Here is a 15,238-nt window from a genome sequence, read left to right as displayed (position 1 = left end):
CAGCCAACTGCTCGTCCCCAGCTCCAGCACGCAGAGGTATTCCTGGAGGTGTGGTCGGGAGAACTGGGCTCCCCTCCTCCCCGGGTCTGTGGGAGGCTGGACGATGTGCACCAGGTTGAGGGGCTGAGAACACCGAGTCCTGAGCGCCTCACCCTTGTGGCTGGTGGAAGGAGCTCCACGCAGAGGGGTGGGGCGCGGCTAGAAGCCCAGGGGCGTCCATCCCCACCCAGCGCCTCACTGGTCACCGTGGAGAAGGGGGCCGTTGTCCCCACCCCAGCTTCGGTGCTGTGACACAGAGGTCCTCGTAGTGCTGTGACACAGAGGTCCTCGTAGTGCTGTGACACAGAGGTCCTCATAGCGGGAGAGTCAGCCCTTCAGAACAGAGAGCTCCCAGCCCTGCTGCAGGGGGTAGCTTAATTTGGACCACAGCATGCCTCGGGGCAGGCGTCCCTGGTGGCTCGGATGGTAAAGAACCTGCCTGCAATGCAGGAGACCCAGGTTCAGTCCCCGGGTCAGGAAGATCCCCTGGAGAAGGGCATGGCTACCCACTCCAGTGTTCTTGCCTGGAGAATCCCGTGGACAGAGGAGCCGAACATGGACATGACTGAGTGACTAACACTTTCACTTTTCATGCCTCAGGGCATTGCTGGAAACTGTGGAGACCTCAGGGGCGAGAAATGAAGAGGTAAGTTCTTGACAGTAACAAGTGGAGCAATAAACCCGCCAGAGGTTTAACAGGGAGGACCAGGCAAAGAGACAGCTGAGGGGAGCCCTCTTGGGCTTAGAGAAGAACTCCAAGATTAACAACATCCTGCCGGCAGCAGAAGGGCTGGGCTGTGACTGGATCCAACTGTGGAGCAATTTATACCCTGGAGCCTTGTCGAAAATAATAAGAGCTGGAAGGGAGAGGAGGTTAACAGCTGGGTGTGATACCAGCCGTGCTGGGCCTTCTAGAACCTTAATGGGGAGGTAAGAACAAGGCCTAGCTGCGACCTCAGTCGTCCCTGGTTGTCATGGAAACCACACGCGTGCCCAAGGCCGCACCTCGGAGGGGTGACATCAGAGCGGACACATTGCTGAGGACGTGGACTTCCCTAACTAGTCCAGATGAGTCACTGAACAAATAAGTGAACGACAAGGACAACAACCAGAGGGGGGTGAATGTGGGTATTCACGGTGAATACAAGATGTTATTTAAAATATTTTCTTGTTTTCAAAAAACAGCAAAGTGTGATCCATACACAGGGAAAAAAGCAGGCAGCCTCTGAGGAGCCTCAGATACTGGCAGGCAAAGACTTTCATAGTAGCTATGATAATACGTTCAAAGAACTGAAGGAAACCACGTTTAAAGAATTAACGTACGCTGACACTGTCACACCAAGTGGAGAGTATCAACGAAGAGAAATGACCTAAAAGGACCGAATGAGAAGTTCCGGAGCTGAAAAATCCCATAACCAAAACGTAAAATTCACTGGGGGGACTCAACAGTAGATTTGAGCTGACGGAGAAAGGCGCAGTGCGCCTGAAGATAGGCTGACGGAGACGGCTCGCCATGGGCAGTCGAAGAGTCATGTCTGACTCCATCCAAGGGACCCCACGGACTGTAGCCCACCAGGCTCCTCTGTCCATGGGATTTTTCAGGCAAGAATAATGGAGTGGGTCATGAAATTTGAAAAACAAAGAGAAAAGAATGGAAAAAAAACCCACAAAACAGAACACCCGATAAATGTGACAGAGCTCTGAGTGTAGTAACGTGTGTGTAATGAGACTACCAGGATGAGAAAAGAAAGAAGCAGAAAAAATACTGAAAGTTACAATGACTTAAAACTTCCCAAATCTGGTAAAAAAAAAAAAAAACACCAAAAAACAACTGCATACTCGACAAGCTGAATATACCACAAGTAGGATAAATGGGACAGGCGTCACACCCAGACACATCATAGTTACAGTTAAACTTCTGAAAGACAAAGGCAAAAAGAAACTCACAGAAACTCATGAAATTGAGAGGAGCAAAATGACTCATTCAGTCCAACAGAATTCAAATGACATTAACAGCTGACTTCTGGTCAGAAAACATGGAGGACAGGAGGCAATGGGCTAACGCATTCAAAGTGTTGAAAGAAAACTGTCAATCGTGAACCTTTTATTTAGCAAAACTATTTTCATAAATGAAGATGAAACAGGACATTCTGAGATAAACAAAAGCAGAAAAATCCATTGCTAGCAGACCTGCCTTTTAAGAAATACTAATGGCAGATGGTCAGGTTGAAGGCCAGTGACACCAGAGAGCAAATCAAATCCACACAAATGAAAGTAGCAACAAAGATAACTACATAGGCAGTTATAAGAGGCATTATAATAACCTCATCTCCTTTCATCTCTTATCCGATTTAAAGAGCAATTTCCTAAAATATTAGGTATACAATTATATTGTATAATTATATCATTGGGTCCATGATATACAGAAATGTGACATAATTATAGCGGCACAAAAACGCGAGAAGAAAGAAGAGAACTAAAATTCGTAAACAAAAGGGTTAACATGATAAACTCTAATAGCTGTTCACCTTTCTTCTCTCAACTTCTTTAAAAGATACAAAATTCTGTACAGTTAGAAAAATGCATCCTTGGGTCTGTCACAAATATGGACATAATATGTATAATAATAAGCACAAATAGGGGATGAGAAAGTAGATTTATACAAGAATAAAGTTTCTATATGTCACTGAGATTTAGAATAAATCTAAAGCAAATACTAATACTAGGGCAGTCACTATACAAAACAACTAAATATCCACTAGATATACACTAGAAAATAGCCACTTAACAACAACAAAATGACAGCGAAGGAAAAACAGAGAAATAGAGAAATGAGACTGATAGAAGGCAAACACCACAATGGCAGGTGTGAATCCTGGAATTAGCAGCAATTACATTAACTGTGAACGGATTAAACAATCTAGTGAAGAGGTATAGACCGGCAGGCTGAATACGACGGCATGAGCCAACTTCACGCTGCCAACAGGAGACATGCTTCAGATCCAAGGATTCAAACAAGCTGAAAGTGAGACGATGGAAGGGATACACCATGTGAACAGGAACCAGAAGAGAACTGGTGTGACTATACTGATGTCAGGCCAAACAGACTAAGACATGGATTGTTACTCGAGACCAAGAGGGACGTGCTATCCTGAGAAAAAGGTCTGTCCATCATGAAGACACCACAGTTATAGACAGACGTGCACCTGAAAACAAGCCCCCGAACACAGGAAATTGAAACTGCCTGAAATGAAGAGAGAAACAGAGACTGTTAACAACAACTGCTGGAGACCTCAGTACGTTAACAGATGGCGGAGAGATCGAGAGTGTGGCAGGCTTGAACGGCACGATAAATCAACCGGACGCCGCAGACACACACGGAACTCTCCACACAGCAACAGCGGAGCAACACGGGCTTCTCCAGCGGGTTCTCGCAGCACAGGCCAGGTGCTGCGCCGCAAGACAGGGCTCAATAAAGACAAGAGGGTTGAAGATATGCAAAATGTGTTCTTTGACCACAGCGGGATAAAATTAAAAATCATTAACAGCAGAAAATTTGGGAAGCTCATAAATGTGAAGGAGCTAAAAACACACATCTCAATAGCCAATACGGCGAAGACGTGAACTGTGCGGTACGTGAATGACATCTCAGTCAGACTAGTTCAAAGGAGAGGCCCCCATCGGAGCTGGCACCTCCAAGGTCCCTCTGCAGGGACCCCATGAATCTGCCTACAACTCTCCCAGGTAGTAAGGTTCGAAGCTGGGCCCCAGTATGAAGACAGGGCACCGAATTCTGGGGGGAAAGACGGGCCTCACTGCATCTACCTGAGAACTCAGGGACGCAAGTTCTTAGCCTGGACTCCCGGAGCCTTCACGGGAGGCACCCGCCTACCACAGGCTTCAGGTGGCCTGGAACCCCAGGTTCAAGGTGACGCACCTCAGTGGAGATGGCGTCCACGCTTTCCATCAACTTTCTAGAACCAGAAAGTGTTAGGACCCGCAAAGCATCTGTGGGAATCACAGAAGGAGCCTCTTCCTCCAGGCACCGGGCATGCCACGGCCCGCCCTCGCTCAGCCACGCGTCCCGGGCTAGGAGAACTCAGCCGGCCTGGCGGGAGGGACGGAAGGGAGCCCGCCGCCTGGGTCTGCGTCCAGGCGCACTCAGGAGTGCGTGTCTGGGGAAGACACTCAAAACCTCGGCAAGCCTCTGCTCTCGTCTGTTACGTGAGGATCAGAACGACCTCCTTGCAGGATCTGGTGTGCATTGCCCGTCCCTCTCTCCTCCAACCCTCACCCCCTCCCTTCTTCCCCTCTTGCTGCCTTCTTCCCCGTGTGCCCCCGTGTATGTCTGTGTACAAGCATGTGTGCACACATGTGCCCATACATGCATGTACAGGCCTAGTGCCCGCAGGCATTTAATGATCCTCCATGCCAATCAGCTGGATCGGACTTGCAAAACACCCCCGCGTGTGAGAGGACAGACAGACTGAATGGCCTGCGTTTAACCCATTCTGAGCTTTTATGAACAAATGGTCCAGAATCGATGAGTCCAGTCCTGGCAGCGCTGGGAATGGCCTCTGTGGCCCGGGAGTTGGGAGGGAGAAGAGGGGAAGGGCGGGGGTCAGTGGGCTCTGGAAACCGAGGGTGGGGTGCGTGTGAGGGATGGCCTTGGCCTCAGGGGTGTCCTAGGGACAAGGACGGGAACCACCTGCCTCTGGGCCCAGCTGAGGAAGCGCTCAGTTAGCTAAGCTTAGCCCGCGTGGAGCTGTAAAGCCCGGGGGGCAGTGCAGGGCCGCTGTGAGCGTCGTCCACGATGCTCTGAGAGCCCAGGAAGGCCACGGGCAGGGGCGGGTGCCGTCTCTGACAGCTCACTTGGGGAGCGCTGGACACCAGCCCACCCCTTCCCGACGCCTTTGGGACAAGCGGCTGGAAAAGGCCATGGCCTCCTCATCAGGAAGCTGGGGTCAGCGTTCTCGCTTTTCCCTCCACAGACAGCCCCTCACGCGGACACAGCACTCCCCCTGCACGCCTGCAGAGCGGCTTGCCACTTCCATGAGCCCAGGGCTGCAGCCACTGGGCCCCCTGCCTGCGGTCCGGCCCCCTGTGGGCTCCTACACAAACCACAATTTGAAAGAAGGCATTTTATCGAGGCTAAGGGCGCAATCAGTCCTAAATTCAGGTCAAATTGAAGGTGAGACTCATTTTAGATTAAATATTGATTTAGAGTATGAATGCCAAGAGGTGGGGCGGGCCTGCATGTCTGGCAAACAGCTTGGTGAATTCCGTCCCTGTCGCGGCGTCTCTGAAATCCCGTGGTCAAGACTGGGCGCCTAGCTCCCTACCTGCGTCAGCTGGTTCACTCCGGACTGTGAGACATGCTCCTGGGGAAGGGGCTTCCCTGGGAAAGTGGGGCTCCTGTCGGTGCCCCCATGGGTCCCTCCAGGGAATGTCCCCCCCTCCAACACAAGAGACCTCGCCCAGGATGGACTCAGCCCCGCAGTGAATGCCCAGGCACCCAGATATGTGGGGCAGGGTCCTGGGGGTCACGGCTGGAGGCTGACACCCCTCGGGGGCGGGGTCTCCCTGGTCTCGGGACTCCCATCCCGCTCAGGTGACCCCGATAACTGACCCAGCGCTGCTGTGACCAAAGCCCGTGCTGGAGCACCAGAGGCCAAGCAGGAGGCTGGCGGGAGGGGAAGCCCCCATCTGGGGTGGGCGGGGGTCCAGGTTCTACCAGTCGGATGGGTTTGGGCCCCCGTCACCCCTCGGGGGTCCAGAGGCCACCACGTTCCTCGGTGACCTCCAGGTAGGCCGAGTCTCTTTCTGAGCGCAGAGCGCAGTGAGGAGGTTTGTGAACCCGACGTCCACTTTGGGCCAGGGACTGACTGGGGAGGTGGCCTCGCGCCAGGGCGCTTGGGGACCAGAGACGAGCGTGGACCCTGCCCGTCTGGGAAGGGGCGCCCTCTGTCCTGGCTCTGCCTGCCCCGAGCCTGTGTGTGTGTGTAGACGCGGCCGAGTCCAGGGCAGGGCCCCGGGGGGACAGGAGGGGCCGGAGCCGGCAGCTGGGGGCGGGCACCCACCTCGGACTCCGAGGCGTCGCCCGGCTTCTCCTGGAGCGCCCCGCTCTCTGTCAGCGCGGCGCCGTTGTACTTGTTGCAGAGGTCCTCATCGGAGTAATGCAGCCCGCCGGGGCTTGGCCGGGGCGGGGACCTGGGGGACGCGACACCAGTCAGCCCCGTCTCCTGGCCCGCCCCCGGCCTCATCGCGGCACAGCCTCTGGCACCGTTTTGGCGACCCGCGCAAACAGTTCCCACGCCGCTCGTGGCTTCCAGTGATGCCTGGAAGGGCTGGAGGTCTCCCAAGACCAGGTCTCTGCACCCGAGACCTGCCTCCTCTTTATCTCTAGAAACGTCCTTAAGCCGTCCCTAACACGCACCCTCCTGCCCCTGGGATTCGGGGGGACCCGCAGGCGTGGGCCTGGCGTGGGCCCTTGGGTGGGTGCCAATCCCCTACCTGCTCCCATTCTTCTTCGAGAAGGTGTTCTTGACGTTGAGGTGGCGGCTGTTGAGCTCCAAGGCAGCAAACCCCCCGTTGTCCAGGGTCACGGACTCCTCCATGTTGGAGATGCTCTTACCTACAGATGGGCGGAGACGGCGCAGATGCCTCAGGAAATGGACATCTGGGGACCAGCCCCCAGCCACGTGGAGCAGGGCGGGCCACCCAGGGTGCTCCTGACCGCCTGGGGACGAGCCCCGGGCCTGGCGACCCGAGTCAGCCCGCCAGGTAGGCAGACAGGCTGGGGTGTAAGGCTACACGTCAACCTCGGAGCAAAATGACACTAGCATTTTGGTGTTTCTTTTCCTGGACACCAAAATCAAGTTTGTTTTTTTAATCATTGTCTTATTAAAGAATAGTGCATAAACTTTTTAAACCATTCAGGATATTCAATAAATTTCATAATAAAGGCTTATAGTCAGAACCAGGCAGTAAAGTGGAGAGTAAACGTATAAGGTGTGAGGGCTCAAGGGTGCAGGGTTTTTTTCCTGCAGTGACAAAAATGCTCCAGGATCAACTGTGGTGACGGTCACACATGTTTGTGAATGTCTGTAACTAAAAATCACTTAAAAATAAGTCTATCAGTACACATCAAAGCCGATTCTACAATCGGCTAGCCGACCAAAGTTGTAAGTAACCAGGGGACGTGAAGAGCTCCTGGTGGCCCCGACCTCGCTCGGCATGAAAGTCGGTCTTCACAGCTGTCCCCCAGCTCAGGCTGGTCTCCCCTGCCCTTCCAATCTTCCCCTGCCCGGGGAGCCCCTCCCCAACCATCCCCCTGACTTACTCACCCACCCCCTCCTTCAGATCACAGCTCAAGGGTGGCGAGACCAGAGAGGACTTTCCGGACCCCTGAGGTCTCCACCTCGCGTCGTTTCTCCGGGCGGTGCCCGTCACCACCTGTCTGTTTTGTCCTGAGAGCTGGCTGGCTTCCTGTGGTCCTGCCTGCCTTCCCTGCTAGGCCGTGAGCTCTCGGAGGCACAGACGCAGGGGTGCTCACACATCTTTGCTCCTGGTGACGTACCAGCCCCCGGGACACTGCCTGAGCACACACCAGGGGCTTCATGTGTGTTTTGCAAAATTCACCAGCATTTCCAATCCTAAGGATCCTGTCTGCCGGGGACCCCACAGCCCTCCGCGCGCCTCGGTGTTCGACTTGTGTGCAACAGGGAAAAGCCAGCAGCACACAGCGGCAAATGAAAGAGAAGGTCGCCTGCGCATTGGGGTTTGGGTTGAGGGGAGGTGAGCAGGTGAATATTATAATCAGAGAGGACGTCTGACCTTGTACAAGACAGCGTGTCGTCCAGGAGGGGTGGAACGAGGCTGCAGCACAGCGGTTTGGGCTCTGCGCGTCTCCTGGGCGGGCAGGGAGACATTCTGGGGGGCATTTTTTTTTTCCTGGGCATCAATGATGATGTTAAAGAATGCTCCAGGGTGAGGCTGAGGATTGGAAGCTGCAGGTCAGATTGGACTCTGCGGTCTGTTTCCCAGATGGAGAGGGAGAGGAGGGGAGGCAGGGAGACTTTCTCTGCACCAGACATGGGATTCTGTAATAGCATTAACTCGGGAAAATGACATGCCATTCATACACTGTAAATCCCGCAGGAATCAAATCTGATTTACGGAACACTTGTTAGAAGTGAATTTACACAGAAAAAAATAAATCCTTTCTTGGAGGGATGAATGGCTCAACGTTACAGAAGCAAATGGCGGGCACTTTAGGGCCTCCTGGTTTTATTAACTCTCTTGGTGCAGGGACCACGGTGCTGGGGGCTGCGGTCAGGGCATCTGAGGGCCCCTTTCTCAGAGGACCGGAGCATTTCCATCGCCCTGGAAGGTTCCCTCCCTGTTTATACTTCTGCACTAAGAACACCCACCATCCTGCCTTCTAGAAATATCCATTCATTAGGCTGCTCCTGACCTTCCTGTAAAGCAAGCCACACTGTCTGTGCCCTTCCATAGCCGGCTCTGCCCACGTGCATTTGTCCATTTTTCTAATGATGGTGACTCTTTCAGCTGTGGACACTCACTGAGCACCTGCTACACCCAGGCCCAGCCGTGCTGGGAACAACGGGGCCCGGCTGGCAGGGCTCAGAGCCGGGGTGCGGGGCCCAGGAAACACTTGCTCCGTCAGCAAGAAGGGCTGGACCACAGAGCCGGATGTAACCGTCCTGAGCTGCCCCGAGGCGACTGAGCCGTGCCCCGCTCACTGTCCTCGTGATACTGAAGGGGCCATTTCTCATCTCTAAACACTTTCCACTTTTTTTTCTGAAGGTCCTAGCAGTGTTTACATATTGCATCCACATGTTTAAATTTACCAGTTAAAGTTAGCACAACTTTAAATCTCTGGGTGGGAAGATACGATATAAAAGTAACAACCAGTGTGTGCTCAGTCGCTCAGTCGTGTCCGACTCTGTGACCCGATGGACTGCAGCCCACCAGGCTCCTCCGACCATGGGATTTTCCCGGCAAGAGTACTGGAGTGGGGTGCCATTTCCTTCTCCCACTTCCCACGGTTCAATCATACTAAAAACCACTCCTGCGTTTGAGCAGCTGCAGCAGACGTGGAAACAGACTCTCAGGGGCCGGATGATGAAGGACGCGTGGCCCACGTGAGGGCAGAGCCGGCCGGATGCCGGTGCCCAGAGCTCCCGTTTCCTGCCTCCGGAGGGCAGTCTGCTGTGCCCGTCTCATGGACTGAAATGGAGCGTGGTGCGGGCCCCCCAGACCAGGAGGGAGAACCCCGACGTGTCGGCCCCAGGGCCCCGTGGGAGGTGGGGGCGTCCCCACCTGTGCCGCAGTTGCGGTACTTCTTGCTCTGGCTGTGCAGCAGCAGCGAGAAGACCGCCAGCAGGAGGACCAGCAGACTGGAGAGCGCCATCACCAGGAGGAACCACCACTGCTCGTAGAACGGCGTCTCCACCTGAGCTGCAGGGCGACAGGCGCACGGTCACGTGGGCAGAAACTCCGGCCCCGCTGTGACCGGGGAGGGGGACCCTGGCCTGGGCGGATCCACCGGCTTCCCGGAGAGGCTCTGGGTCCGCTGTCTCTCTCGGGCCTGGGGTCCTCTCCCCCTGCTGCCCCCACCCCAGGCCTTGGCCAGCGAGCTTACATTCTCCCCGTTTCACCTGTTGTCTGGGTTACAGGGAGGGAGGAACGGAAGTGCCCGGCCTTGCTCCTCTCTCCTGGTACGGGGGCTTTCTCCGCAGACACCCCCAAATCCCCTGGCCGCCTCCATTCCTGCTGCCACCAGAACCCCCGCTGAATCCTGACATCGCAGGGAGTTCTCGGGTGGAAAATGGGCTCCTGCAAGTGTTGCGCCCACGAGCCTGGGTGCGCTCAGTCTAAGCCTGGGAGCCCTGTGACCGACCGCTCCGGGCCGAGAGCTGGACGCGCCCACACCCGCCCAGGAACCTCTGCTCACCCGCTGCGGCTGAGGGGCCTGTCTGCTACCTGTCGGCCTCCTCTGCGCACCAGGGCCCCCCACCCACGGAGGCTGGGGCTGTGCCCTACGGATTTTGCTCCTGCAGCAAAACTGAGAGTTACTTTGAAGGAGGATTGTCTTCTTCCTCATGTTTTATTCTGTTTACTAAGGAGAGAGAGATGGGAGCTGCTCTTTGCCAGGTGCCGGATGGCCCCGGGGTCCCCCTCGTGCCTTCCACCTGCTTCCCTGTGGGGGGCATCGGATGTGCGGGACCGAACGGGAGCCCCGAGGTCTGCCGCCCAGAAGCAGAAACCCACCAGAAGGGTCTCAGTGGATGGACGCGAAGCGTGTGCGCCCTGCGAACAAGGGGGAGTCCGCTCCGGGTACTGCGACAGCACCAGAGGGAGCCCTGGCAGGCGACAGCGCTTTAGGTCCGACACACACGAGCTGGACTTCAGAGGACGTGTGAGCCATGGCGCCCACGGCCCGAGGACCGGAGCCGTGTTCTTATGTAGGAACCAGCCTTTCCATCCCCTACGCATGTGCGGAATTGAAAGCCCTGTGCATTTGGAACTGCTTTTTGTCACTTCTTGTACGTGGTCAAGGGAGGCAAGCCCTGAATTGCTGAACCGAGTGATAGGCTTGGGGCTTCCTTATTCCATTCTCTCTACCTTAGGGTATGTTTACAAGTTTCTCATAAAGATGAGGTAAAAGGGGTAAATTTGATCTTTCTGCCTATTTTTCATTAAACAAGCGAGTGGTCCCCAGGTTGTCCCTCTCACCAAGCGCCCCTGGAATCCACGGTGCTCCCAGACCAGGACGCGGTGCCCGGGTGCCCGCGGACGCTCCCCTCCCTCCAGGCCCACTCAAGGAAAGGATGAAGGATGTTTCCAATTTAAAGCAGCACAGTCAGCAGCTGAAACAGATGTGACTCTGGGGATGGGGAACATATTTGTCTTGATTGGAAGGAAGGTGCGTGGTTTCTGGCCCAGAATCGGCCTGTGACCTCCAAACGTCTCTGCAGCCAGCTCCTTTCTCAAATCAGCTCCAGGTGGTCGGCCTGCAGCCACCCTCACCTCTAGAGCCTGGCTCTCAATCTCGGTGGATGGAAGGACCACCTTGGAGCTAGAAAATCATCCGTCCCAGACCTGTGACCCCCGTGATGCAACTGCTGCCTGGGGTGGGGCCCTGCACGGCTGTTTTCTAAGTGTTCCCGAGGGGGGACCCTAAGGTGAGGTGTGGTGGAGGCCTGCTTCTCATCTGCGCCCGGGTCCCCAGGAGTGGGTCCAGGCCGCGTGACCACCCTCCCCCCCAGCCTGTCCCCCCGGGTCCCTCACTACTCCCCCAGCCTCGTACAGGCTCTCCTTTCCCTGCAGCCATCCCCCTGCACCCTTCAAGACCAGGCCCAGGACTGTCACTTCCTCCCCAGCGGTCACACCCCTCTTCACGTCACTGGTGAGGACAGGGTCTGTCGCCATGGACACTTGAGCTCCGGGTCAAGGACCCTGGCCGCCCCTCCACGTCTGCCGCTCCCCCCACGGCAGAGCCGGGGGCTGGCGCGGGAGCCGGCAGGCCTTGGCCTCCCATCGCAGGCGCCGGGCGCACCGGGCCCCTCGGCCGGCATCCCTCAAGGACGCCTGGGCTGACACACCCGCGTGCCGAGGGCTCGCGCTCTCCCGGCTGGTGGCTGGGGAGGGGCAGGGTGGCGGAATTTTGCTTTTCAATTTTCGGCTCAACCGTTAAGGACGCATCCGCTCACAGAGGGTCTCGGGCCCTCCACTTGGAGGGCACGCCTTCTCCCCTGGGGGGGGACCCTGCTCAGCTCAGGCCGAGGCCCTGGCTCTGACGGAGGGAGACAGGAGAACCCAGAGAGGCTGGAGCTCAGTGTGGCCAGGACCTCTCCTCCAGGGACGGCCGTGCTCGGGGCCCACACCGTCCTGCCCCTGGGGTCCCTGGGTGGGGCTCCTACCTGACACGGCGCCGGAGGGGTTGCTGGGCTCCCCGTAGCCCGCCTGGTTCACGGCCACCACCCGGAACTCGTAGGTCACTCCTTGCCTGAGCTGGTCCAGGCTGACGGTGTAGGATGTGGCGCCCCGCGGAATGTCCTTGACAAACATGTCCCACAGGCCTTCGTCTGTGGGGCAGTGAGAACGGAGGTCAGGGCGCCGGTCTCCCAGATGGAGGCCCTGCGGGTGGACCCTGCCCGCCCTGGCCTCAGCCCCCAGCTCCCTCCTGGGGGCCGGAGGTGAGCTGCTCCGGCTGGGACCTCGCCCTCCTGAACAGCCTCCGCCAAGGCTACAAGCTGGGCAGGAGCGCTTTCCCCTGACGGCCTCCTGGCCTCTGGTCTCTGGCCCGTCTCCTCTTTGGCTGGCTCACTTTGGACATCCTGCTGTCCCCGCCCACCGCGTGTCCCTAACCCCCAAGTTCCCACTATCCCGACTCCCTGAAGACACAGGCCCCTGCCCTCACGGGCCCAGGGCCCCACGCACACCAGCCTCCGCCCTGAGTTCTCGGCCCCACTGCCTTCTCACTGGAAATGACAATCCAGCTAGCGGGTCAAAGAGAAAGCGCTGAACAACAGCCTCGTTCACCAGCCAGCTCCCAGGTTTGTGCTGATGCTGTCACGCTGTCTACACTGTCTGGGTGGTCACTGCAGTGTGCCCAGTACAGCTTTCAATAATCGATAGCGGGTCGTGTTCTCTCATGGGGGGATGGCACCAAGGGGCAGCTGGCACGGAGATGCAGGCAGGGGCTCTGGGCCAACCCCTCAGGGGCCTCGGCCCCTCACCTGAGGACCTGGCTTCACCTCCCGAACCAAACCCCCGGTGTGCCTTCCTCGAGTTCAAGCATCCTTTGGAGTCAAAGGATGTCACGGCTGCCCTAAGACCAGTCGTTTTTAGTCTCTTCCCGGGAGCTACCAGATACAAGCATAGATTTTAAAAGACATACTGAATTCTGACTCTTTGCAGCCATGGGGTCGCAGAGAGTCAGACGTGACTGAGTGACTGAACAACTGAAATTTGAACTTACATGCCCACGTTCATAAAGCATTATTCACAGGAGCCGAAAGGTGATGAAAGCAACCTGTGCCCATCGACAGAGGGCTGGATACACAAGATGTGGTCCGTCCAGCCACACAGAGAAGTGTGATCCAGCCTCAGAAAGGGAGACATTCTCGCACTTGCTGACACAGTGTGGATGAACCTCGAGGACGTGACGCTGTGTCACAGACAGACGCTGTACGGTCCCACGTCTAGGAGGTTCCCAGAGCGAATCCCCAGGGACAGAAGGGAGAAGGGTGGGTGCCAGGGGCTGAGATGTGATTTAATGAGGACAGAGCCTCAGTCTGGGAGGATGAACAAGCCCTGGAGATGATGGTGGTAATGGCTGCACAACCACGGGGATGTACTTAATGCGACTGAGCTGCACACCCACGGACGGCTAAGACGGCAAATTTACATCATGTCTTTTACCACAATAAAAACACATACTGAGTTTCTTTAAACCCTGACATACGGGTAAACATTAATAAAACTGAAATTGAAGCCAGAAAATCATACACAGAGAGAAAGGAAGCAGCTTCAACAGCCTTGGTGTGAAGTCTGCCTCATCATCCGTGAGCTGTGTGACCTCAGGGAGAGTGTTTAACCTCTCTGTGCCCCACCATAGAACACGGGCAACAAAGGACATCCACATCACAGTGTGCCTCGGGGACTGAACGAGTCCAGTACTGAGGAAGTGCTCAGTAAGCGGTACACCCCGCGAGTGTTTGTGAAATCCAGTCTCTAAGGAGCTCGTTTGGTAAAAAGTGGGCTCCGGGCCCACGCTGTTCGTTTGAAGTAGTGATCCTCTGTGAATTATAAATTCTGTTATAGGAGCAAGTAGGTGATCTTTTACAAAGAGCAGGCGATCTGGAGGGGAACAGCGCATTTGAACGTGCATGCTTCACAGGGCGGACGGCTCTCTGGGAAACAGCCTCATCACACACCTCGGAACACCAGCAGCTCGAGAGGATCAGCCCCACGGTCAACAGAAGGAGATCACCCACGTGGGAGCCTGTGTTTGCACAGGGCTTACAGTGTGCACTGGTTAAGCGCTTGTAGTCACGGGTTAATGAAGGAATGGATGTGGGCGAGACTTGAAAGGTACAGATTACGGTACTGAGGAGAGGGAGCGCGATGACTATTTATTTCTAAATACTCACATTTATAGGAGTTTCCCACCAAGACACCCATTACCATTAACAACGTCCAAATGGCAAGTCTTCGCTTAAGCCTTCCTCTTCCTTCTGACATTAGGGTCCACACGTCCGATTGTTCTCTGTGATCTAGTTCTGGTGCGAAGGGTGCGCTCTCTCTGCAGGCCCTCGCCTGGAGACCCGGGGAGGCCCCGCTCCCCCTCCACCCCCATTCACCACCCATTCCATCCACAAACACTTAAGAGCTCATGTTCTGCTCAGGCCCTGTTTCAGCCAACAGGGAACCAGATGAGATTTCTGGTCTCAATGAGCTATTGATAAGTCTACAGGTCGGGGGTGGAGGAAAACCAACAAGGTCATCTCACCCTTTCAGATTCATCTTCTGGAGGCCAGCCCTGACCCACTCCTCCACTCTAGGAAGAGATGGCAGTGTCTGCCTATGGGCCTCGAGGACACTTCTTTACGTTTGCCTGTCTGTTTGTACCGACGGGTTCTTGAATGTTTCAAGAGTTCAATAAATATCAGTTGACATGATTCACCTCCCCTTTCTTACCTCCTTTCTTCCTTCATTCCTTCCTTTCTCCCCACCCTCCCTCTCTCCATCCATCTTTCCTTTCTTCCACCCATTCACCCTTCCACCTATCCATCCATCCATTCATCCTTCCACCCACCCATCCTTTCATCCAACGCTCTGCCCCCACAGCCTTTCACAGGGCCTGGCCCAGGCAAGTTTTCATAAAATAATAATCACCACTCTTTATTTAGAGCTTGCTATGAGCAAGCCACTGTTCCAAGGGCTTTAAACATTCAACGAACTGTGTGGTGTTTTCCCACTAAGAAGATAGTTTTATGCTGTGAAAGAGACTGAAGAAACAGCACTGGCTACTGCCTAAACCCACTGTAGTTAAGGGACCAACAAGACCGTGACGGGTGCTCCCAGACTGTCCTCGGCAGCTCAAGCACTGCTGCAGCGGGTTCTCTGAGTGTCTCTGGCACTAAGTAAGCTTCCTGTAATGCTCTCC

The 15,238-nt window shown here is 55.6% G+C and overlaps 1 protein-coding gene across 13 annotated transcripts in view; it reads right to left on the bottom strand.

The window, feature by feature from the left end:
- The window catches only part of SDK1 (sidekick cell adhesion molecule 1), an 840,913-nt gene that overhangs the window by 117,330 nt on the left and 708,345 nt on the right, over positions 1-15,238 (bottom strand). For 12 of the 13 annotated variants that reach the window (XR_014072186.1, XM_081552683.1, XM_081552682.1 and 9 more), the window contains 4 exons: positions 11,988-12,152; positions 9,385-9,522; positions 6,553-6,673; positions 6,120-6,249 (listed from right to left, as the gene is read on the bottom strand). Coding sequence is in view for 11 of the 13 variants with exons in the window: in XM_081552683.1 (XP_081408809.1) it covers positions 6,120-6,249; positions 6,553-6,673; positions 9,385-9,522; positions 11,988-12,152 (554 nt within the window). In the remaining 2 variants the exon portion in view is untranslated. The remainder of the gene's footprint in view (positions 1-6,119; positions 6,250-6,552; positions 6,674-9,384; positions 9,523-11,987; positions 12,153-15,238) is intronic. The other variant, XR_014072185.1, reaches the window with a different exon arrangement.

The sequence above is a fragment of the Giraffa tippelskirchi genome, chromosome 13, assembly GCF_054371585.1.
Source record: "Giraffa tippelskirchi isolate mGirTip1 chromosome 13, T2T-mGirTip1v1.2.pri, whole genome shotgun sequence".
Taxonomy (NCBI): domain Eukaryota; kingdom Metazoa; phylum Chordata; class Mammalia; order Artiodactyla; family Giraffidae; genus Giraffa; species Giraffa tippelskirchi.
This window is presented reverse-complemented; position numbering and strand designations above follow the sequence as displayed.